This window comes from Urocitellus parryii, chromosome 2, assembly GCF_045843805.1.
Source record: "Urocitellus parryii isolate mUroPar1 chromosome 2, mUroPar1.hap1, whole genome shotgun sequence".
NCBI lineage: Eukaryota > Metazoa > Chordata > Mammalia > Rodentia > Sciuridae > Urocitellus > Urocitellus parryii.
Window position 1 is genome coordinate 222,717,877 of NC_135532.1, and position 24,155 is coordinate 222,742,031.

A 24,155-nucleotide genomic window follows, 5' to 3' on the forward strand; every position below is an offset into this window, starting at 1 on the left:
ACCTGCCCAGTGTACAGCAGAAACTCCCTGCCAGTCCTGAGAAGGGTGGGAAGGCAGCGGGCCCTGGGAGCTCCCCGGAGGGCCTGGAGGGGCACACTGGGACCCCTGCAGGTCTGCGGTTTGAAGGGAGTGGTCCTGACTGCATAGCCCGTGAGAGGATACTGATCCCAGAACTTCAGGAGAAAAGGAGCCTGTGGAGTTTAGTATGTGACACTGGGGAAAGGCACACAAAGACACCGCACAGAACACAGAGCAGCAGAACACCCTCTGGATTCCTTGTGTGTGTGTGTGAGATGTCTCCACTCACTGTTCTGGGGAGCGCGTGTAAGTGATGACTACATCTAGCTGTCCTGGGGAGCAACTTGTGTACCCCCCACAGAGATAACCACGGGCCAAGGTGGTGTGGACTGTCCACCTGAGGTTGCCGTGGGATTGACAGAGTTGAGCTGGGGAGGCCTTCTGGGGTGGGCAGGGTGGAGTGGAGTAGGAAGGTCATCTAGGTTGCGGTGGGCTGTTTCTCCCTGCCCTGCTGGGGGGTGGAGACAGCCTGCAGGGTGCAGCAGCCAGGGCTAAGACCAGGCCTCCTGAGTACACCCTGGGTCTGATGGAGCTTGAGCTGCACCGGCCCCAGCTGTGAGTGTGCCCTCGTGACCCAGTGACCTGCCTGTTCAGCTCTGTCATCTTGACCCACTTGCTCCCCACTTGATAGCGTGATTTATTGCAGTATAATTACATGCCATAGATAACACCACCTCTGAGCAGATCCAGCCCTCTAACCCTGTAGGATTCTGGAGGACTCACAGCCAGGATGAAGATAAAGAGCTCCCTGGCCTTGGGAGGCTCCTCACTCCTCCCTGCTAGGCGCTGTTCTGATATGCTCTTGAAGTTCATCCAGACCCAGTGGGGCGTGTCTGTGATCCGGCGGAATAGCCTGCATGCCCTTGGCTCTTCTCTTGCTGCTGGGTGGTATTCCATCGTACACCAAAGTTTGTTCATCCATTTTCCTGTGGGTGGGCTTTGGCTTGTGTGTGGTGTTTAGCTAGAATCAAGGGTGGCTTCCAAGACATCCTGCTGTGGACTGAATTGTGTCCCTCCTGCCTTGCCTCCCAAATTAATGTGTTGGGGCCCAGCCTCCCAGTGAGACGGTGCAGAGTGTTGGTTGTCGGGGCCTGGGGGTAATTAAGCTTTCCCGCAGTCATGAGCATGGGGACCTTGGAGCTTGCTTCTGCACTCTCTCTCCACCACACATGGAGAAGATGGAGATCTACAAACCAGAAAAAGCCCTCACTAGGAAATTAATCAGTGGGGCCTGGGATATCCAGTGTCCAGGACAGTGAAAAGTGGCTGTGGGCTGTTCAAGCCACCCAGCCTGACATTTCCCCATAGCAGCACACGACTGGTCAAGCAGGAAACCTTGGGCTGGGAGAGGAGGAAGTTGGCAGAGCCTTCAGACCTGCTAGAACTTTCAGACACATGCTGTTAGCTGGCTGGATGATGATGACTGTCATAGGAAACAAAATTAATTTTATATATATATATATATATATATATATAGTACCATAGTCGTTTTGAAGAAGTACCAAGTAGAATTTCTAGAATTTATAGACATAATGATGATAACAACTTGGAGCACAGGTTTGACGGCAGATTAGACACAGCTGAACAGGTAGTTAGTGAACTGGAGAGCACAGTACAAAAGGCTCTCTAGCTGATGGACTCGGTGACGTTCACCTCACTGTTCAGAGGGCAGAGCTGTTTGTAAAGCACTTAACACACCTCCCCAGTTATGTGAAGAAGATTTCTAAGTACAGTTGCCAGAAGTCTAGGCCAATGGGCAGTTCTCGGGCTTCTGGTTAGGGAGGGAAGTGGTTAACTGCTCTGGAGGGGAAATATTAATTAAAATCCAGAGTACACACACACTTGGATTTAGTCATTCCACTTCTTATTATTTATTCTACATCTACCCCAGGTTTATGCCAAGGTGATGCCCAAAGGTGTTCATGGCAGCATTGTTTACATTGCAGAAAACCAAATATAAGCAAAAATGTCTCTTGGAGGCCTATTTAAAGAATCGTGGTCTATCTCAACAACAGAACGTAGAAGTTAAGAACAAGGAAAGTCTGTGTGTGCTGACTGGGATGCCATGGAACTGGGCGTGCAGCTAGCTGCAAGGCACCTCCTGGGGAAACAGGGAGGGAAATGCGTGGGTTTAGCCAGAATCAAGGGTGGCTTCCAAGGCATCCTGCTGGGACGGAGTTGTGTCCCTCCTGCCTTGCCTCCCAAATTAATGTGTTGAGGCCCCAGCCTCCCAGTGAGACGGGGCACGTGTTGGTTGTCGGGGCCTGGGGTGTACCTGAGGTCGTGAGCATGGGGACCAAATGACTGGATCATGGATGTGGGCTACAGGCACGGAGACAGCTCTGAGGGCACAAAGGGACGTTCGTAGTCTGGGGAGGGCACTCTGGGCTTGGAGCCTAGGACTTGGGCAGAGTGACAGCTTGTTGAATCCACTGAAATAGGCTTGGCAGGGAAGGTGCTCTTAGAAGAAGAGAGAGCCAGGGCCCAGGGGCAGGGTGGGTTGGAAGCAGCACATAGGACTCTTCAGTGCACTGCTACAGTCTGAATCTTGAATGTGCCCCAAAGACCCATGTGTCAAGGGCTCGGTGGTCAGGTTGTAGCACTCTTGGGAGGCAGGGGAACCTTTAGGAGGTGGGACCTGGTGGGAGAATGTTAGGTTCTTGGGGACGTGCCTTGTAGAGGGTTTGGGGACTCTCACTTCCCAGCTACCAGGAGGTGAGTACCTCCTGCGCCATACATGCGCCATCATGTCTGCCTCACCACGGGCCCAAGCGACAGTGGGCCCCTGACCATGCACTGAACCTCTGAAGCCAGGGGCCAGAGTCAGTCTCTTCTCTCCATCAGTGGAGTATTTGTCACAGTGATGAAAACCCCCAACACTTAGACACTTATTTTTTTCATTTAAAAAATATCATGGATACTCTGGGAAGTGCAAGAGTTTGTTGTTGTTGTTTTGTTTTGTGTTTCTTTCTACTCTTTGAGCACATAACTGTCTGCTTTTATTTGTACCTTTTCACTTAATTGCATTTCATGTACCTTCCCCTATATATTACAAGTAATCTTGATACGTATGACTTTATGAGCTCCGGAGTAAAGTTTCCACTGATTAGACACTATTTATGTCACCAGTCTGTCCGCCTTTATTGACTACAGGTTTCTTTACACTCCTCACCTGTCTGAGTATACACAGCATTTCCTTTTTTTCTTTTTTTTTTTTTCAGTGCTAGAGATTGAGCCCAGGGCCTCACATACACCAGCAGGCAAGTACTCTGTCACTGAGCTACACCCTCCATCATAGCATTTCCGCTTTTAAAACAGATGTCCTTAGTTAGAGTCCCCAGAAAAGTGACTTATATCATATTTTTTAAAGGCCATAGGAGTTTGCTAGGTTAAACTTGAGGAAGAGTTTGCCGTAGACCTTGTGAGAATGGGGAACAGGCTCTGGGCACAGGATCACTGAAGCAGAATGAATATAGCCCTCACTGAGCGGAGCAGGTGAAAGGAGAAAGCATTCTCGAGGAAGTTTCAGAGGGCACAGGTGAAAGGAAAGACATCTGGGTTTGTGGTCTGGAAACCCCCCCGCCCCCGGAATATAAAAATCCATTGTAAACAGGTGAATTCCCCAAGGGATGCCAAATAAATGAAATGATCTTGAGAAAGAAGATCAAAGCTGGAGGATTGTGTGCCCTGCTTTCAAAATTCATTACGAAATTACAGTGGTCAAAAGAAGTGTGTAACTGGCGCAAAGATGGACACGTTGATGGGTGGGATAGAGGGGAGAGGCTAGAGACAAACCCTGGCCTGTGGGGTCCAGGGACCTTCCCAGGAGCCAGGGACCCTCAGTGGCAGGAGGTCACCCCAGCAAACAGTGCCGGGAAAGTGGGACCCGTGTGCACGAGTGCGGAATTGTACTGTTTCCTTATTCCAAAGGCAAAAGTCAACACAAAATGGATTAAACATCGACGTGTATTGGAACTACTGAGAGGAGGGCATTGAGGAAAACCTTCAGGATGTTGGGTTTGGCAGTTGTTTCTTGGATGTGATGCCAAAAAACACAGGCAGCAGAAGCAGAGCTAGAGGGGCCCCAGGTCACTGCACAGCCTGTGTGTACTGCAGGGCACACTAGCAAGTGAGGGGGCAGCCCCCAGAGTGGGAGGGCACGGTCACCAGCAATGTCTGATGGGGAGTTAGTGTCCAGTATGTGCCAAGATTCCTGCAACTCAACAGCCACAAACAGTAAACCCGGTTTTAAAGTGGGCTGGAATGAGCTCTGTCTCTCGAAAGATCTCATAGAAATGAGTGTCCAGCAAGCATATGAAAAGGGGTTCAGCCAGTCTTTAGGGAAATGCAGTCTGGTCTGTGAAGAGGCACTCCTCACCGCCATCCCACTGGACGCCTGAAGGGGAGAAGGTGTGGGCCAGGATGTGGGGAAACCAAGCCCACTGCCCTCAGGGATCGCACAGCTCTGCAGCCGCTGGGGAGAATCACAGGCCGTTCCTCAAACAATCAAATTCAGAAAATGGCTCCCTGACCCCAGTGCCACCTCTGAGTGCATCCCACGAGGTCTGAGAGGGGAAGGGGGAGATGCTTTCCCTCCCTGGGGCAGCATCCCGCAAGGTCGCCAGGAGGCAGAAGCCGCCCAGCATCTGTGGCCAGAAGAATGGCTGAGCCCCCAGTGGCCCACACACACAGGGGTTCTACTCAGACTCACGAGGTCATTAAGCTGCGTGACATAGGCCAGTCACAGAGGACAGACTCTGTCTGATTCTCTTATGTAGAGCCTCTGGAAGACTCAGGGCGGGGGTGGCCGGGACTGAGGGAGTGGCCGGTCATTGTTGAGCAGGGACAGAGTTTTAGTTTCTGAAGATGAGAACGTTCTGGAGATGAGTACCGTGCCTGCCTGACTCTACTGAACTGTACACTTAAGATGAAAACGATGGTGGATTTTATGTCAGATACATTTTTTTTACTATGATTTTTTAAAAAGTAAAAACAAACCCGGAGATAGAAGCCCCACTTCTGAGCCAGAGAGAAGTTGAGCGTGGTGGGAGAGCTTGCTTCCTGCCCGGCAGGCATCGGCAGGACAGGGCAGCTCACAGGTTGCACAGAACCAGTCCAAGGCGGCATCCCGAGGAAATGTGCAGGCTCAGGCCCAAGGTCGGGACCTTTGCTTCCTGTGAAGACTCTTGTCATCGTGCCCTCTGATTTAGGGGGACAACTGTGGGCATGAATTGAAGACGTGGGTCCCCAGTTTTCTTGGATGGCGCCCTATGGGGGCCCCTTGGGAGCAAAGATGGCAGAGGAGGGAGGGTCATGGCCACGGCACCTGTGACAACCCGCAGGGGGAGGGATGATCCAGGTGGTCCAGGACCCTGTGTGTCATGTGGCTGAAGCCTCTGGGCTTCTTGGGAGAGGAGAAATGGGAGCAAAGCAGCACTGCCAAGCCAGGAGGTCTGAGCAAACATGCCCGCTTCCCCTGGACCCGTGACTTGCCCCCCCGTGGCCCATGGCCTCTGGTTTAGAGTGGGTCAGGAGCATAAAAACCAGGTGGGTGCTGGGAATAAAAGTGGACTTGTAGGTAACCAGAGGAAATCCCTGTCCTGCTAATGTCCAGATGTCCTCAGGGCTATCTCCCCCGCATGCCTGCCCAACCCCTGCTCTGAGATTCCCTGGTCACTGTAACCGAAGGGACTGCCCACCTTGACTATGGCCAAGAAGCTGGGTATTAGCCTTGCTCTTTTCCCTGAAGTTAGTTTGCCATCAGTAAAGGAGGTGGGCACTGAGCTGGCCTGGGAGTGCACTGTTCTAACGGGGGCCTGGGTGCAGGGCACCTTGATCCTGGGACTCTGCCTTGAGTATAAAAGGCTCAGCCAGGTGTGCATTGCACCTGTTTTTTGGTGTAGGACATTAAATTGGAGCCTGGGGACACACAGCATTAAGAGGCACTGTGTCCTCCCTCTACAAACCCTGCCAGGCTTCCCAGGCCCTATCAGCTCTGGCCTCTGGTCACCCAGGCCTGGCTGGGCGTGTCTAACCTCCAGCACTGGCAGCCCTCGGGCCCCTTGGTGCACTGCTTGTCCATACCTGCCCAGCCCATACCTGCCCACTGAACCTTGAGCATGCTAATACTGGCCCGCCCCTTTCCTGCCGGTCCCCAGGACAGGTCCTTCCTGCTGCCCAGTCAGTGGCTCCTGCAGATTGCAGGACCAGGCAGGCGGGAGCAGCACCCAGAAGATGCGCCCTGTGGCTGCTGGTGAGTGCGACCCCACCTCTGCCTCCGAGTGTGTGGGAGGGAAGGGACCCAGAGCAGGGGAGTCACCTGTTGCCCCTTCTGGAGGTGCCACACTGAGCCAGAAGGGTGGGGGCTGGGGCACCGTCTCCTGTTAGACCCAGATCAGAATTAGGGTCTCAGCGCCAAAGGGGCTGAGGTTTCCGAGGGGCTGGGCTGGTATTTCCAACCTGTGGCTCTTGCCAGTCCTGCCACTCTGCTGGGGCTGGTGCCGGGGAGCCACACCTTATCCAGGGCAGGCAGGCGGCACACTGCAGCCGCCAGGAATGAGTGCCTTTGGGTGGGGCCTGGGGTGCCCCACCTTAGGAAGGGCTGGCTCCCCACTGGTTGGGGCTCCTGGGGACTCCCCCGGGCAGGGGCCACCTTTCAAACTGAGCAGCCCAGGGATTGTGGAAAGTGCGGGGGACCCTCAGGAGCCTTTCTGGCAGGAGGGGGCTGAGGGTGGCATGAGAAGTAAATGCCTGGCCCTGGCTGGTTGTGACAGTCCCCATGGCATTTCAGTTTTTAAAATAGGGCTGTCTTTAGTTTGCTCTTTGTCAAATTCTTGGCACTACAGAGATTTAGACAGATAGCCAGGAGGAGGGGCACCCACTGTCTCCACCAGCCACTCTGTGGCTCAGAGCAGAGGGGTCTCACAGCTGCTGCCCACTGGTCGTCCCCTGAGGCTCACCTGCCCTTCTAGTGGGTTTTGCTATTGTTCTCTTGCTACCAGAGGAGGAAGCCGGTTCCTCCAGGGGAGAGAGAACAGGGCACAGCCCTGTGCAAACATGGGCAGCTCAGAAGGGCAAGCTCTGAGCTTCCCTTGGGGGGTCACCTCCCTACCTCTGAGTCCGTCTCTGCATGAGGGTGACCCTCCCAGCACCAGTGTCCACTCCAGAAAGCCCACAGCACAGCCTACATCCCCAAATGTAGGAAAACCACACTTTAAGGTTTTGCCTTCTTGTGGAAAGTTATTTTCTTTAAAAAAAACAAAACTAAACTGTTTATGGGTGAACAATGTTGCTTTTGCTGACTGCTGTGAATTGTGGGGCAAATGGTGGTGACACGTGCATGCGTGTTCCTGTATAAGGTCACACAGCGTGAAGCTGCCTAGTGAGTCAGAGTCGCAGTTAGAGGTCTATGATGTTTGCATAACAACAAGATCCCCAGAGACCCACCGCTCCTCAGAATGTGTCCTGTTGGTCAGTGATGGACTGAAGCATCTTCAGCACCCCCCTCAGGCACTGACGCATTGCAGCTGTCGGAAGAGCGTCTCCATCCTTTCTGGGTCTTGGGACTCCCTCACCTTCCACTTCTTCACACCCAGCCCTCGTGACTCATTTGTGAGCCATGTGGTCCCTTCACACAAAGCTCCCAGGGACACCAGGGCTGTCCTCATCTGAGCGTGTGGCCATGAGAACAGTCACTCTGAGAAGCTCAGATCACATCACTGCTGTGAACTGAGAATTAGATAAGGAGCTCTGAGGCTCCTCGCGCTTTCCCGGGACACTGCCACCAGCCGGTGGCGGCGGCATAATCACATGAGGAGAGGAGGTCCTGGTTACAGAGTCCAGGAGGGCTCCAAGACTCAGCACTGCCGCCCCAGCTGCTGGGGCCCTTCCCACCAGAGTAGCACCTGGTCTACAGAGCAGCCTCTCAGAGGCCCGGCCTCCCACCTACCCAGAGGCACTGTGCTCAGTTGAGTCCCGACCTTCATCCTGACAGGCTGCTTCCGGTCCTTCCCATTCTGCTGTCACCCACGGACGGACCTCCTGTCCAGTCCACAGAGAGCCTAGGCCACAGCCTGCCTGATACCAGGCTAATGCTGGGTTAGGGGCTGAACGGTGGCTTCCACCCAAAGTCCTGTGCTAAAGCCCTAACCTCATGATGGGACTGTGTTTTGGAAACTCGGCCTTCATGAGGTCATTAAGTTAAAATCAGGACCTTAGGGTGGGCTCCCGTCCAATATGACTGGTGTCTGGTAGGAAGAGGAGATCAGGACACACGCAGTGGGACAACCCGTGAGGACCAGCAGAGCACACCATCTGTGACCAAGGAGTGGCCCTGGAGGAACAGTCTTTTGACACCTGATCTGGGACCTCTAGCCCTCACAATCCAGCCTCTGGCACTCCTAAGGCAGCCCTGGGAAACACACCCAAGCTGCCTGGTCTCATCCACCCTGGGCTGGCTCCTTGGTCCTGTCCTCCTGGTGGCTGGGACACTTCTGTGCCTTTGTGATAGAGCCAGTCTCAGCCCGGTGTGTGCCCACCTTCTGATGGTGGACAATTCCAGGGGTGCTATTGGGTCTACTCTCCCACCCTAGAGGTGGTCCTGGCTCTAGGTCTCGCTTTCTGCCATCAGCCACCTGTTATCACTGGAAGCTAGACTGTCCCCAGCCTGGAGGCCACCAGCGGCGCTCTTCAACCACAACACAATCTATACCTTCCTAGTGATACTGCTGGCCACTGTCTCCTCCAAGCTCTGAACAGCTCATGGTGCAAGAGGCTGTGGGATGGGGTCTGGAAGACCCTCTGAAGGTTGTTTAGTGCCAGTTGTCTTCTCAGCCACTTGGATAAAGTCGGCCAGCTGTGACCTATTGCTGTCTTTGGACATGTCCTGCACCTGTCCATGCACATGGTCCACCCAAAAGAACTTTCAAGAACATCCTGCCCTTTAGTTCCCAGGGTGCCACCAGGCTCTACCACAGACGGCGTGGAGGGAGTGTTCTGCAGGCCAAGGGGTGAGGACTGCAGAGCATTTGGGGACAGTGATGTGCCCACAGTGACTGGCCCTGGGGAGGTGCAAGGGAGGGCCTGCCAAGCCCTCAGCCTCATCTTGTTTTCCGTGGCTGCTTCTGGCTTTGAGATGTCCCTTCATCCCTGGCAAAGACATGGCCATGCTACCGCCTTTCCCAACAAAAGCCAGCCCTGCACATTGTCCCAATAATTTTGGAGACTGTGGTTTGAAAACAGAAAAGGAGTTGGCACTGAAAGGCATACTGGACAGTAAAACCCCAAGGGGCCCCGGGCGCGTCAGTCCTTCAGCATGGCTCCCTGGGAGCTTGGACTCCTGCCCCAGGGTCCTTGCAGGGTGAACGGGCCTCTGAGTGCTAAGGGAAGGCCCACAGCCGGGCCCTGGGGAGTGGAACCTGGGCCCAGTGCAGGGAGAGGGTTGGTGCAGGGAGGGAGCCGGGGGCTGCTGTGCTGGAGGCTCAGCATTGAACTCAGCCTCCAGGGCTGCACACTCACAGCTGGCCCAGGCAGTGAGGAGCCTCGTCTGCTCGAGGCTCTGGATGGGGAGAAACAGCTCCTGCAATTCTGGGGACCTGCGCACTCCCGGCTGACCAGCTGGGAGCGGAGCCCCCCTCCTGTCATGCCCGCCTGCTCCCTGCTCCCTCTTCCCTCCCGGCCTTCCCGTGCTCTTTCTGAGGGCTGCACGGGCTCCGCACTCGGGGAGCAAGGCCTTTCCCTGGGGGTGCCGAGCTCCAGCAGCAGCTCTTGCGGCAGGGAGAGAGAGCACCGAGCTCTCCGGCACAGGTGTCTCCAGGGACTGGCTGCTTGGAGACCTCGAGTGTCCCTGACAATGGGATGCCCGTGGGGACCTCTTCCCGCGTCACGGCCGGCTGCGCTTCACCTACAGCGTGTGTACTGGTGCCATGCCGTTCCCAGCTCGGAGACGTAGCCACAGTCAACAGACCGAGACGTGCCCTCAGAGATTTCAGTGGGCAGGTCTAGGATCCGACTGGTGACCGGGTCTGCCTTGGTGGTGCTGGCCCCGGGTGCTCAACGGCCCATCGACCGCAGCAGCCGTGCAGCAACCTGCCCTGGCAACACGGCTCTTGTCTGTTATCTGCTGCCTGCGTCGAATCCCAGCGCTGCCAGCTGAGGGCTCCTCACCTGTCCACCGCCTCCCCCTCTGAGCACCGCCCTCCTGGAAGTCCCCTTCAGAGCAGGCCTGCTGAGGCCACGCCTCGAGGTCGGGAAGGAAGGCTGGGCGGGCAGAGAGGGCTGGCACCTGCGCCCGGTGCACCCCGTGGCAGTGCTCACCGTCCACCTTTGTTCCAGGTGCTGTCAAGGCCGCCTTCTTGGTCCTTGCCTCCATGTGCGCCTGGTACTCCGGGTACCTGCTGGCAGAGCTCATCCCAGATGCACATCTGTCCAGTGCCGCCTATAACATCCGCAGCCTTGGTGAGAGGCCTGTCCTCAAGGGTGAGTACCTGACCCCAGCTGTTAAGGGGAGCAGGGGAGGGAAGGTTCTGGGGACGGCCACTCCAGCAGTCCCCACGCCACGTGGAGGCAGGTGCCACTGCTCACGAGCACGGGAGACAGGACCAGTTGGCCCCAGCTGCTTTGCCATGATCCCCAAACCACAGCCTGACCTTGAATTATCCTCTGTAGGTAGCAGATCTCCGCTTCCTCCCAGGGGAAACATAGGAATGGTTTACGTTTTCTAAAGAACTGAACTTCTCCCATGCCGTCTCATCAGGTCCTGTCTGGGGAGCAGAAGCCAGTCTGTAAATGGAGAGGAAAGAAGTGCGGGGTGCCAAGGAGACACTCTCCGTCCGTAGACAGGACGGCCCCTCCACCACAGCCTGGGACGGGTGCAGCCCTGCCTGCCAGTCACTTAGGGGACTCAGCCCCACAGCCTGGGCTTTCCTAGGCCTGCTGCTCCCCAGGCACAGCGCCGGGCCAAGAAGTGATGTCAGTAAAGCAAGGGACAGAGCCACGCACATTTCTGAGGGCAGTTTGCAGGTTTGGTGTAAGGCCCGGTGTCCTAGTTCATTCCAGTGGCTGGGAGAGGATACCACGAACTGGGCGGTTTGTAGCCCACAGAAATGTCTGTTACACCTCTGGGGGCTGGAAAGGGGGGATTCCGGAGCATGCAGATGTGGTGTTGGCGACAGCCGTTTCCTGCTCAGCCCCTTATTTTCTGGTACCAATTTTTTTTGCCAGTTCTCTTTCCAGGGCAGATGCTCACTCAGAAGGGAATGCCCGCCCTCACAGGCGTGCACTTGTTAACGCAGCAGGTGTTCATCAGCACCTCCCTGCTCCCTGCTGCAGTCTGACACCTGTGTGTTCAAGGTCCACCCTTGAGCTCCAAGGCTCTCAGGGTCAGCGAGGAGAGAACCCAAAGCTAAGTCACCAGGCTCAGGTAGGAGCCTAACAGAGAGACGTCACGTGCAGGGCAGGATGTGCACCTGGAATACAGCTAGAATAGAGATGAAAGCTGATTTCAGGGGCTGGGGCTGGGGCTCAGTGGTTGAGCGCTTGCCTCTCACGTGTGAGGCCCTGGGTTCAATCCTCGCACCACGTAAAAATCAATCAATCAATCAATCAATCTACAACTAAAAAACATTAAAAAAAAGATGCTTTCACAATTATGTCAGAGGCCCTGTGGAACAAACAGTAGAGTACTAAGTGGTATCCTTTTAAAAATTTCTACTGGAAGCAGATGCCTATATATATTGTTTGTTTTTGTTTTATTTTCCAACAGTTTCTTTATTTAAAATATTTTACTTTTTTATTTGTTCTTTTTAGTTACATATGACAGTTGACATGTCACATGTACATGTGGTAGTACGTGTTGTGGAGTGACACTGGTCGTGTCTTCATGTATCAACACGGGAAAGTGATGTCCACTTCATCCTACTGTCTTTCCTATTCCCATCTCTCCTCCCTTCCCTTCATTCCCCTTTGTCCAATCCCCACACCACCCCCTATTATTTTTGTTATATCTGCATATCAGAGAGAATACTTGGCCTTTGGTTTTCCGGGATAGGCTTGCTTGTTTCACTTAGCATGATAGTCTCCAGTTCTATCTATTTACCAGCAAATGCCACGATTTTATCCTTGGTGACTGAGTAGTACTCCATTGTTTGTATGTACCACATTTTCATTATTCCTTAGATGTCAGTATATTTTTAAGACAGACCATAAAGTATAACAAATTAACTTGCACAGATACAAAAAAAATAGGTACTAATTGAAAAAAACTTTTATAGAAGCGACTCCTTCTCATTTTAATATTCTCTTATGGCCAAGGAAAGAAGGAACTGTAGGACTTGACTACAAGTTGTGTTGGACCTTAGGAAGGTTTGTGTGTTGGCTCAGCCTGTCCCCTCGCTGTCCCTTCACTACCTTCTGTAGGTGACCTAATGCTGCCGCACAAGGACCTGGAAGACACCTCCAGGCCTCAGTCCCCTGTGTCAGTCCCTGTTTACATACAGTGTGCAGTCTGTCCTGGAGACAGCGCCTCCGATGACCAGCCTCTTAGAAGGCTCATTACCAGGTGGCTTCAGCTTCTGGCGAGGGCAGCCTTGGGACATTGCATCCCAGACACAGGAACCAGGGTGAGGGAAAGGGGTGGCAGGTGGTGGCTGCAGCCGTTACAGCCACGTCCTGGCTCCTTCTGGCCTGGAGTCTCCGCCTGGAGGGATGCTCCACTGTGGAGTGTCTGTGGGCACAGTTTGGGGTGGGCCTTGTGAGTCGCGTGCCGTGCTGGAGCACGAGAGACAGCGCACAGAACGCGGAGATCACGGGGTTCACGGGGCCATGCCGGTTCTGCAGCAAGGTGTTTGGTCCTGGTGTCCCCAACATGGTTGGCGGGAAAGCTTTCAGGGAATGGCCTTGTCCAGCACGCTCCTGTCCAGGTGCTGCGGCCACAGCCACTCAGGGCGGCTGATGCTGCTTGGAATCCAGGCTCTTGCTAGGAGCCCCTGCCCCTTCCTCCTAAGCAGGCAGGAAAAATGTGGTCCCGCTGGGCTGCGGAGGGGCAGGGATGGGCCAGGGGTCAGCACCAGCTCTGCGAGCCCTCCTTGGCTTCGCCCAGGCAGGGCAGCTCGAAGACTGTCCTGGGCCACGTATGTTTTCAGCATCCACAAGTCCTCAGTCCGTCTATGACGTGGCCAGCACCTAGGATCAGGCTGTGAGGCAGACTGAGGCTGAGACCAGTGTGGGCACTCCCGGATGAGTGGCTGGAAGAGAAGCCAGAGAAAGGAGGGTGGCCCTGCTGGGACAGTCCAGGAGCCCCACATGCGCTCCCGTCCAGGGGGGACTTGCAGAGCTCCTCCTTCATGGGGGAGGGCTCCGCGTTCCCACTGGAGAGGACCTCGGTGTTCGTTTACAAGAACAGGGCCAGGTGACCCTGTGCTGGGCCAGTCGCAAGGGCCGAGAGGTAGCAGGCCCTGAAAGACAGACCTGAGGGTGGACACGCGAGTCAACAGGAGCAGGAGGCCCGGCCTGCTGGGCTCTGAAGGACGCCCCTGGGCAGCCCTTGCCAGCCTCGTGACATCCTCAGGAATCCCGCAGGCCCTGGGGTGGCCCGCGGAGCTCTCTGCCTTCCAATGTGGGCTGCTTCAAGTGTTTGGGAGAGACTGTGGCAGGCTGGGTCTGCAGACGGGGGCAGAGCCCAGGGGCTGCCTGTCCTGGATCTCTGCAGAACTCAGGGCTGGCTTACTATTCCCATCAGGGTTCTCACCGGACGAGGCAGCAAGCTCTCCCAGGGTCCTACCTGTCTGTGTTCACATTTATTTAATCCCACCTTTCTTTAAAAGGTTTGTATTTGTTCATCATGGATTGTTTTACATTCATTTTAATCTTTAAGAATATTGCATTAAGCTGGGCATGGTGGCCCATATCAATAATCCCAGCAGCTTGGGAGGCTGAGGCAGGAGGATCACATGTTCAAGGCCAGCCTCAGCAATTTATTGAGACCCTAAGCAAATTATTCCCTTAAAATTTTCAATAAATAAATAGGTTGGGGACGTGTCTCAGTGGTTAAGCACCCCTGGATTCAATCCCCAGCACACACAAAAAAATCCAGTTAAACGTGCCTTTGAAACACCTGAGCCTCACCCTCCCCTGACTCTGCACCAGCCCTCTGCCAGACACTGTAACCGCACATACAAGCAGAAGGAGAGCTGGCAGCATCTCCAAGCAAACACTACCTTTCAAAGAAGGCCCTCGGCTGACCACAGGAGCAAGGTGCTCGTGGACGGTTATCCTAGGAGCCCAGAGCATGCCATCGCAGGAGCATCCACCAGGCATAAATGTAATGGCCACCCCCCAGGTGAAGCTGAGCCAAGCAAGGGGACAGAGGAGGCCCCAGGACTGCTGTGGCCACAGGGAAGGATGGGCGGGGAAGTAGGCAGACGTCCCTCAGGCTGACGGAGAGTCCCGCCAACCTGTGACATCCTCAAACTGTCCTGAGTGAGGATCATACACGAGGGGCTTTCTGACACTGAAGCCCACTGCTTTTTCACAAATTGATTCTTTAATTGTGTCCAGGGCAACGTGGAGGTCACAGCACATGGATTTCTGAGTCCCTAAACATATACCGTCTGAAGCATATCCTAAAAATGGATAGGCAAGTCAAAGCTGTTAAGGGAACAGAAAATGACCAACTAAGCTTTCTCAGTTAGACAATTCTGACCCAGGAGTGGTGCCACACACCGGCGATCCCAGCAACGGGGAGGTTCAAGGCCAGCCTCGGCAACTTAGTGAGACCCTGTCTCAAAACAAGTGATCAGAAGAGCTGGGCATGTGGCTCAGTGGTAGAGCACCCCTGGATTCAACCCCCAGGACCCAAAAGAAGGAGAACAGAAGAAATTATCTACTGTAACATTTTTATCTTTTAAAGAAATACGTGTTGTGGTTTATGAATCTAAATATTTTACAAATAAGGACGATTCAGATCAACTTAGCATTTTAAAATCTCCAGTTTGTGGAGGGCATCTGCAGAGCCTTGGCAGAACTCTGGAATCTGAGCCCTGTAAGAACTGCAGGGGAGTCGGCCCACAGCGAGGCCGCTCCAGGGCCTGAGAGCACAGGAGAGGATTTACCTGCCACCTACCTCCGTCCGATGCCCCTTGTCACCAACCTCCACTGGCATCACTGGGCACCGCTGTCTTGGCTTCATGCTACCAGTCCCAGAGCTGCTGGCCCCGGGGCCCTTCCTGGCCATCACTGTCTCCGGTGGCGTCCTCAGGCTGGGCGTGCGTGTGTCCAGCTGCCTGTGGCTGCCCTTCCCTCCCCTCCTCCTCCTCCCTCCTGGTGTCCCCTGCTTAGGCATGGGCTCTGTAAAGATAACACTGGCACCGTGCCCGCCTGCTGTGGGAAGTGCTCAGCCTCTCTGGACAGAACACCTGGATCTGGCCTCCCATGGCTGTGCCCAGAGTTTAATCCCACAGAACAGAGAGGTGATCTGAAGTGGCCAAAGTGAACAGCAGCCGTCTTCTGTGTGCCTCGGGTGCACTGACAGGGTCCTGTCTTCCCTCAACACTCTAGTGACTTCTGCCACACCCCTAAACCTCTGAAATCATCTTCCTCACTCAAAGGGGTGAATGAGAACAGCATTCCCAAACCAGGAAGTGTTTTTTAAAACAGTTTCCTGGACCCTGCTCCAGAAAATTATCAAACCCTGCAAGTCCAGGGTTGAGCCCTGTATTTGTTTCGTTTTAAACCTGGCTTCTCGCAGAGCCTGCAGAACCTGCAGAACAAGATGGAGATTCTTGGGAAGGAGTTTCAGGAAAAGCACGGAGGGCCTCCATGAGGTCCCCGGAGACGCCCCAGGAGGTGGCCCCGCGGGACAGGATGGAGCCATTGCTCAGAGCTGTGTCCACCCTCCGTGCCCTCTGCAGTGAGGAGCGGCCTCCTTCTTCAGCCGCCTGGTCATTGGTGCGTCCAGGGAACGGTGGCGGCTCATAAAGACGGTGACTGTAGGAAGTGCCACGGGTTCTGCACCTGTTCCCACCCCTGTGAGGAACAGACACCCCCCTCTGCACCCCCTGAGTCTCCGGAGCACGTGCCCTCATGCGGAGCCCCCAGCTCTCTTCTGAAGTTTTAAAACCTGAAATGGACGTCACTGGAATCACTCACTGTTAGCTTCAGAAAGGAAAAAGTTAAAACTGAGTTCCTAAAGTCACATCTGAGCTTTGGGGTAGGGCAGGCATAGCCCTGAGCTCTGGGGTAAGAGCGCCGAGGTTCCATCGACCTTTCTGGCACTTTTGGAAGGAAATGCTCTTTTGCCTATTGCCTCCTCTTTCCCATGACTGGGGGCTAACCCCCCCGCCCTCCTCCCTCCCTTCTCCTTCCCCCACTGTACTTGGGTTCTAGGGATCGAAGCCCCTGGGGCTTGGCCGCTGAGCTCCATCCCCGGCCCTTTTATTTTGAGTCAGGGTCTCACTGAGCTGCCCAGGCTGGCCCGATCGCGCACTCCTATCTCGCCCCCCCTCCCCCCAGTTAATGGGACTACGGTGTGCCCCACTGTGCCTGGCTCAGCGATTTGACTTCTCATTTAAGTTTAGCTTCTCTGCTTCCTACACTGATTTTGGGACGTACCAATCTGGCTCATGTGACACTGGGGGTGGGTAAGATCACTGTAAGAGAAGCTGGGAAGTCAGCAGGCAGTCACAGCAGTGACCTCCCAGGACACTCGGCTGGACTCACCTGGTGGCAACCTTCCTCTTGAGTACCTGGTGTCCCTGGTAAGGACTGCCAGGCCAGGGCTGCATGGGGCGCCCCCTCCAGGTGGACACAGCACACCTGATGCACAGATGGCCATTCTGCATGGGCTCAGATCCTGGCCTCCAGCTGAGTGGACTCGGGACCCAGCACACTGGCGACAGCCCTGTGAGGGTGGCCAGAGACCTGGAGATGGATGGTCTTCTGGGCTTAAAGGAACTGTGGACCTATCATGCCCAGGACAGCACTGCCCAGGACAGTCCTGCCCAGGGCACGCAGTCAGGTCTGTGCCTCCTAAGGGACAGTCAGTAGGTTAAGGGGACATGCAGGCTCTGGGGAGGATGCACCCATGTGTCCTGTCCTGAGAGCATTCTCTCCAACCCGGGTCTGTGTACGCAGCGTGCCTGCAGAAGTGGGAGCCAGGACCACCCACTTCTAAGCAACAAATGAGTTACATTTTCAAATACTATGTTCAAAGTATCTTAGGTGACACCTAAGTAACAAACATCATTATTCAAACTAAAAACTAACAACAACAACAACAACCTATAGTAATGTCCATATTAACAGTTGGACACCTCCTTTAAGTGTCTGGAAGTAAACGAAACCATATTAACTATATTATTTGAAAATTAAAGTAGCATAACATACTCTTTAAGTATGCTCAACCTGTTTTATCTACCTTTGTAGATGTCTATTGCATACATTAAAAAGTCCACAAAAAAATGCACCAAAGAGTAAAAATGAAATCTAAGATTTTTTGTTCCCTTTTATCTCTCTACTATTATTTTCAACTTTTTTTTCTGCAGAATAAGAAAGTCCCATGGTTTTTCCTTGTTCAAAAAGCAGAATCGATAGGAAGATAAGTTGGTGGAGGTCGCCCAGAGCTTTGGTAGGACGTGTTCAGAACACCACGAAGCGCAGTCCCTGGGTCTGTTGACGGCTCGGCTTGGTTTCCTTCCAGAGCTGGGCCCAGAGCCAGGGCCTCACGCGCTACCTGCTTGCTGTGCCCCTGAGCCGCAGCCCAGCTCTAGCTTGCTGCTTTTGCAGGGGCAGGTCTGTTTCTCTGGACCCGAGTGCTGACATATGGTAGATTCCTGCAACACCGAGGGTCCAGTACTCGCCCATTCGTTCAACAAACATTGCAGAGTGTGCGGCGAGGGGCTGGGGACAGTGAACACCAGACAGACAAATCCCTGCTCTCACGGGGACTTTTGAGAAGAACTGGAGGCTGGTGCAGAGGGATAAGCATTAATAAAACACAACAAAGTGAGACCCGGTGGGGCTGGGCTGTGTGGGGCAGGAGGGCCAGAGATGAGCCAGGGGCAGGGGAAGAGAGCCAGACCTGAGGAGGTGAGGGAGCCCTGGCGGTCAGCGTGAGCACCAGCAAGACCACCTCTCCTGGGAAGGAGGACGTGGTCACCAAGAAGCTCAGGCCACGTGCAGTGTGGTGCGCTGGCACATGGACGTCACCGTGATCCTCTGCAGTCCCATCTCCAGCAGGTCATGATACCTCTTCAATTAACTAATCCATTGACTTGTTTTTAGATACAAAGCCATGAAGGGCGTATTTATGGTGCACAGTGTGGTGCTCTCCTCCCTGTCCACACTGTGGGGTGGTAAATCAGGCCCATTAGCACGTGCTTCTATTCATATCCTGGTTTCCGTGTGTCGAGAACTGTTAAAACCTGCTCCTTCAGCAAATTCCAAGTAGACGATTGATGCTCAGTTGATCTCTTGAATGAATGAGAACAGGTGTCCTGCCGAATGAGAACTTGTGTCCTCTGGCCAGCGTCTCCCCAGCCCGCCCCTCTCCATTCCTGTCCAGCCTCTGGTAACCGCCCTTCTGGTTCTTGCTTGGGTCTGGCCTCTTGGATTCCACACGTGAGTTACTCAGCGTTTAGTCACTGAGACCAGAAGACCCCATGAGAACACCTCGGAGGAGGAGACGTTTATTATGGACTTAGGGTTCCGGAGGCTCAGCCCATGGCTGGTCAACTCCCTTGCTCTGGGCCGAGGTGAGGCAGACACAGCACAGGAAAGCTGCTCGCTCCCCGCAGCTGGGAAGCAGAGGGAGGGAGCCAGAGAGTCGGGAGCCAGGACAAGGTAGAACCCTAGGGGCCTGCTTCCAGGGACCATCGTCCTCGGCCACACCCAGCCAGTTTACAGTGGGAGCCCAGGGATCCACTACTAACCCACTGGCAAGGTGACAGCTCTCATGATCTCATCCTTTCACCTCAGAGCATTCCCTGCATTGCCACATGATGTTTCCAGGGACCTTCGACATCCAAACCATAACAACACATGAGTGACATTGTGTGGTATTTGCCTTTCTGTGCCTGGCTTGTTTCACTTAGCATCATGTCCCCATGTTCATCCATGTCACCAGAAATTACAGAATCCTCTTCTTTTTGAAGGCTGAATAGTATTCCACTGTGGACAAATACCTCATCCATTCATCCACTGCTGGGCATGTAGGTTGATTTTGCATCTTGAATAATGCTGAAATGAACACAGGAATGCAGATGGCTCTCCCACATACTGATTTTATTTCCTTTGGAAATACCCAGAGGGGGGATTTTGGATCATATGGAAGTTATTTTAATTTTTTGAGGGTCTTCCATATTGTTTTCCATAATGGCCATTCTACTTTAGATCTCCACCAACAGTGTGCTGGGCTCCCTGGTCTCCACACCCTGCCACCGCATGTCATCATGAGGCTCTTTTGTAACAGCTCATGGAATAGTGGTTTTAGATGGCATTTCCCTGATTATTTGTGGTAGCAAGCATCTTTTTCATAGGCCTCTGGGCCATTTGTATATCTTCTTTGGACTAATGTCCATTCAGTCGATTGCCCAGTTGAAGTCAGGCTGGAAACCGTACTTTCTATTGAATTGCTTGAGTTCCTTACATGTTTGGACGTTAGCCCTTATGACATGCACGGTTTGGAATCCTCTCTTCCATTCTGTAGCTCGCCCCTTCCCTCTGTTGATGATCGCTGTGACTGTGCAGAAGCTTTTTAGTTTGTTACTCCTGTTTGTCTGTCTGTGGTTTGGTCATATCCAACCTGTTTCCTTAAGGACTTGGCCCCTATGCCCGTAGGAGGTGTTGGTCTGTCGTTCTGCCTCCTCCTGGTCCCTTGCTGGCTGGGTATCAGGGGACTCTGGCTCTGTTCAGTGAGTTCAGAAGTCTCTTCCTTTGCAGTGTCTGTGGGCTCAGAGGATTGGTGTGTGTTCTTCCCCAGCGGTTTGGTAGGATTCGGCAGCGAAGCCGTCTCACTGGGCTTCTGTTGGACGGGTCTGACTTTGATGGACGTTCTCGTTGTCCTTGGCCTGTGTCTGGCGGTTCCGGCTTGGCGGGTTGTAGGTTGGAATTCACCAGGTTCTGGGTTGCAGTCTGTAGGTGGAACTGCTCCTAAGACCCCCTTGTGACCTCGTGTTCGTTGGAACGTCTCCTCTTCCATTTCCAGTTTTAGTTGGTCTTCTCTCTTCTGTTCTTAATCTAAGGGTTTGTCAAGTTGGTCTTCCTTTAAAAGAACCAACAGACAGCCCTTTGTGTCATTGACCTTTCTATTGTTGTTTTAGTCTCCATTTCATCATTTCTCCTCTCCTCTTGTCATTTCCTTCCTGCCCTGAACTCCGGGCTTAGTTTGCTCTTCTTGTTCCTGATGGCAGAAGATTAGCTTGTGTACTTGAGGTCTTCCTGCTTTTTTTGGTGTAGGCATCTATTTCTAGAAACTTCTCTCTTGGACCGACTTTTGCCACGTGCATGTTGTCTTCCCCTCCTGTGGTCACAGATGTGTGTGAGTTTCCCTTTGACCCGTGGTTGTTCAGGAGCATGTTGGACGTGCCTGTGGAGTCTCTGCACTGCACTGTGGTCATTTCTCATTTCTTACCACCGTGGTCAGGAAGCACACTCCGTGTGGATTTGGTCTCCTTGGACTTGCTCGGTTTTGTCTCTGCTTCGCTATGTTCTGGTTGGACAATGCTCAGCTGGTGTTGGGTGGGTGCTCCGTCTGTCTCTCAGGTCCACTTGGCCTACGGTGTAGCTCGAGTCTGCGATGGTCTGTGGGTTTGTGTGCGCAGGATCCGTGTGCTGAAGCTGCGTTGCTGGTGTGGTGTGTTAAGAGGTGAGTGACCGGCCAGGGAGCTGCTCCTCGTAATGGAGCCGTGCTCTTGGAACCTGAGGGGAAGGGGAGGGTGTCGGCCCTCTTCACCAGCTGAGCCCACCAGACCCTAATGTGCAGGTGCCTTGGCCTCAGGCTGCCCAGAGTTCAGAGCTGAGAAGTGAACGTGTGTGGTTCATCAATATCCAGTTTAAAGTGATTTTCATGGCAGCCTTAAGGACTAGGATAATGTCCAGTGTTTCCTTGTTAACTTCCTGTGTGGATGACCTGTCCACTGTTAAACTGGCGTCTGGAAGTCCCTGTGACTGATTATTCTCAGTCCTGTCTCCCTTGGGTCCTTGCTTCCTCGTTAGGTGTCCAGGGTGGGAGGAGGATGTACTTACAATCATGGCAGCTTCTCGGTGAATTGGCTTTTTATCATCGTCTGGTGACCTCTCTGCCTTTTTGTAGTGCTGGAATAGGACCCAGGGCCCTGGCCACAGTGGTCAAGTGCCCCGGCCCTGAGCCCACCCCTTTTGCACTGGACTCACCCATGTCACCCAGGCGGCCACCCGCCCTCCTGGCTTCATGGCATGGAGCACCTTCTCCACCTGCTCACTTCCCGGCAGGGTGTCCCCGGGGGAAGTGGTCTCATCAGCAGCTGGGTCTTAAAAGACACACTCGGTCATTCTATGTGTACAGTGCATGTGTGCGTCGTACGTGTGTGTGTGGTATGTTGTGTGGTTGTGTGGTTGTGTGGTTGTTGTATGACGTTTGGTGGTACGTGGTGTGTGTGTGCACAGAGTGTGCTGGATGTGGTGTGCACAGTGTTGGATGTGGCTTGCTGTGTGGCGTTTGTGGGATGGGCGTGTGCAGATCCCGTGCGTGTCTGTCTGTGTTCACCAGCACTCTTAGACTCCTGTGTATTAGCTTTGCAACCAAAATGCCTGTCAAGAACCACTTAGAGGAGAAAAAGGTCATTTTGGCTCCCAGCTTCAGAGGTTTCCGTTCATAAATGGCTGAATTCATTGCTCTGGGCCAAAGGTAAAGCAGTAGGTCCTGGGGGAAGAGCCCAGCGGAGGAGAGCTGCCCTTCCCAGCAGCCAGGACGCAGAGAGAGAGCAGGGGCTTCAGAAAGAGCGACCCTTCCAGGGCAGCCCCAGGGGCCACCTCCAACCACGCTGCACTGTCCTGCACTGCCTGGTCACCTAGGTCACAGTCCTGCACTGCCTGGTCACCTAGGTCACAGTCCTGCACTGCCTGGTCACCTAGGTCACAGTCCTGCACTGCCTGGGGCACCTAGGTCACAGTCCTGCACTGCCTGGTCACCTAGGTCACAGTCCTGCACTGCCTGGTCACCTAGGTCACAGTCCTGCACTGCCTGGTCACCTAGGTCACAGTCCTGCACTGCCTGGTCACCTAGGTCACAGTCCTGCACTGCCTGGGGCACCTAGGTCACAGTCCTGCACTGCCTGGGGCACCTAGGTCACAGTCCTGCACTGCCTGGGTCACCTAGGTCACAGTCCTGCACTGCCTGGTCACCTAGGTCACAGTCCTGCACTGCCTGGGGCACCTAGGTCACAGTCCTGCACTGCCTGGTCACCTAGGTCACAGTCCTGCACTGCCTGGTCACCTAGGTCACAGTCCTGCACTGCCTGGTCACCTAGGTCACAGTCCTGCACTGCCTGGTCACCTAGGTCACAGTCCTGCACTGCCTGGGGCACCTAGGTCACAGTCCTGCACTGCCTGGGGCACCTAGGTCACAGTCCTGCACTGCCTGGGTCACCTAGGTCACAGTCCTGCACTGCCTGGTCACCTAGGTCACAGTCCTGCACTGCCTGGGTCACCTAGGTCACAGTCCTGCACTGCCTGGTCACCTAGGTCACAGTCCTGCACTGCCTGGGTCACCTAGGTCACAGTCCTGCACTGCTTGGTCACCTAGGTCACAGTCCTGCACTGCCTGGTCACCTAGGTCACAGTCCTGCACTGCCTGGTCACCTAGTTCACAGTCCTGCACTGCCTGGGGCACCTAGGTCACAGTCCTGCACTGCCTGGTCACCTAGGTCACAGTCCTGCACTGCCTGGGGCACCTAGGTCACAGTCCTGCACTGCCTGGGTCACCTAGGTCACAGTCCTGCACTGCCTGGGGCACCTAGGTCACAGTCCTGCACTGCCTGGTCACCTAGGTCACAGTCCTGCACTGCCTGGGGCACCTAGGTCACAGTCCTGCACTGCTTGGTCACCTAGGTCACAGTCCTGCACTGCCTGGGTCACCTAGGTCACAGTCCTGCACTGCCTGGGTCACCTAGGTCACAGTCCTGCACTGCCTGGGTCACCTAGGTCACAGTCCTGCACTGCCTGGGTCACCTAGGTCACAGTCCTGCACTGCCTGGGGCACCTAGGTCACAGTCCTGCACTGCCTGGGGCACCTAGGTCACAGTCCTGCACTGCCTGGGGCACCTAGGTCACAGTCCTGCACTGCCTGGGGCACCTAGGTCACAGTCCTGCACTGCCTGGGGCACCTAGGTCACAGTCCTGCACTGCCTGGTCACCTAGGTCACAGTCCTGCACTGCCTGGTCACCTAGGTCACAGTCCTGCACTGCCTGGGTCACCTAGGTCACAGTCCTGCACTGCCTGGGTCACCTAGGTCACAGTCCTGCACTGCCTGGGTCACCTAGGTCACAGTCCTGCACTGCCTGGGTCACCTAGGTCACAGTCCTGCACTGCCTGGGTCACCTAGGTCACAGTCCTGCACTGCCTGGGGCACCTAGGTCACAGTCCTGCACTGCCTGGGGCACCTAGGTCACAGTCCTGCACTGCCTGGGTCACCTAGGTCACAGTCCTGCACTGCCTGGGTCACCTAGGTCACAGTCCTGCACTGCCTGGTCACCTAGGTCACAGTCCTGCACTGCCTGGGGCACCTAGGTCACAGTCCTGCACTGCCTGGGTCACCTACGTCACAGTCCTGCACTGCCTGGGTCACCTACGTCACAGTCCTGCACTGCCTGGTCACCTAGGTCACAGTCCTGCACTGCCTGGTCACCTAGGTCACAGTCCTGCACTGCCTGGGGCACCTAGGTCACAGTCCTGCACTGCCTGGTCACCTAGGTCACAGTCCTGCACTGCCTGGGGCACTTAGGTCACAGTCCTGCACTGCCTGGTCACCTAGGTCACAGTCCTGCACTGCCTGGGGCACCTAGGTCACAGTCCTGCACTGCCTGGGGCACCTAGGTCACAGTCCTGC

At 54.5% G+C, this 24,155-nt stretch overlaps 1 protein-coding gene across 1 annotated transcript in view; it reads left to right on the forward strand.

Moving 5' to 3' along the window:
* The first annotated feature begins 6,312 nt into the window (after nucleotides 1–6,312).
* Fam3b (FAM3 metabolism regulating signaling molecule B) overlaps nucleotides 6,313–24,155 on the forward strand; it is a 30,081-nt gene continuing 12,238 nt past the window's right edge. Inside the window, exons 1-2 of the mRNA XM_026382457.1 lie at nucleotides 6,313–6,331; nucleotides 10,411–10,554. Of these exons, the coding sequence (XP_026238242.1) occupies nucleotides 6,313–6,331; nucleotides 10,411–10,554 (163 nt within the window). The remainder of the gene's footprint in view (nucleotides 6,332–10,410; nucleotides 10,555–24,155) is intronic.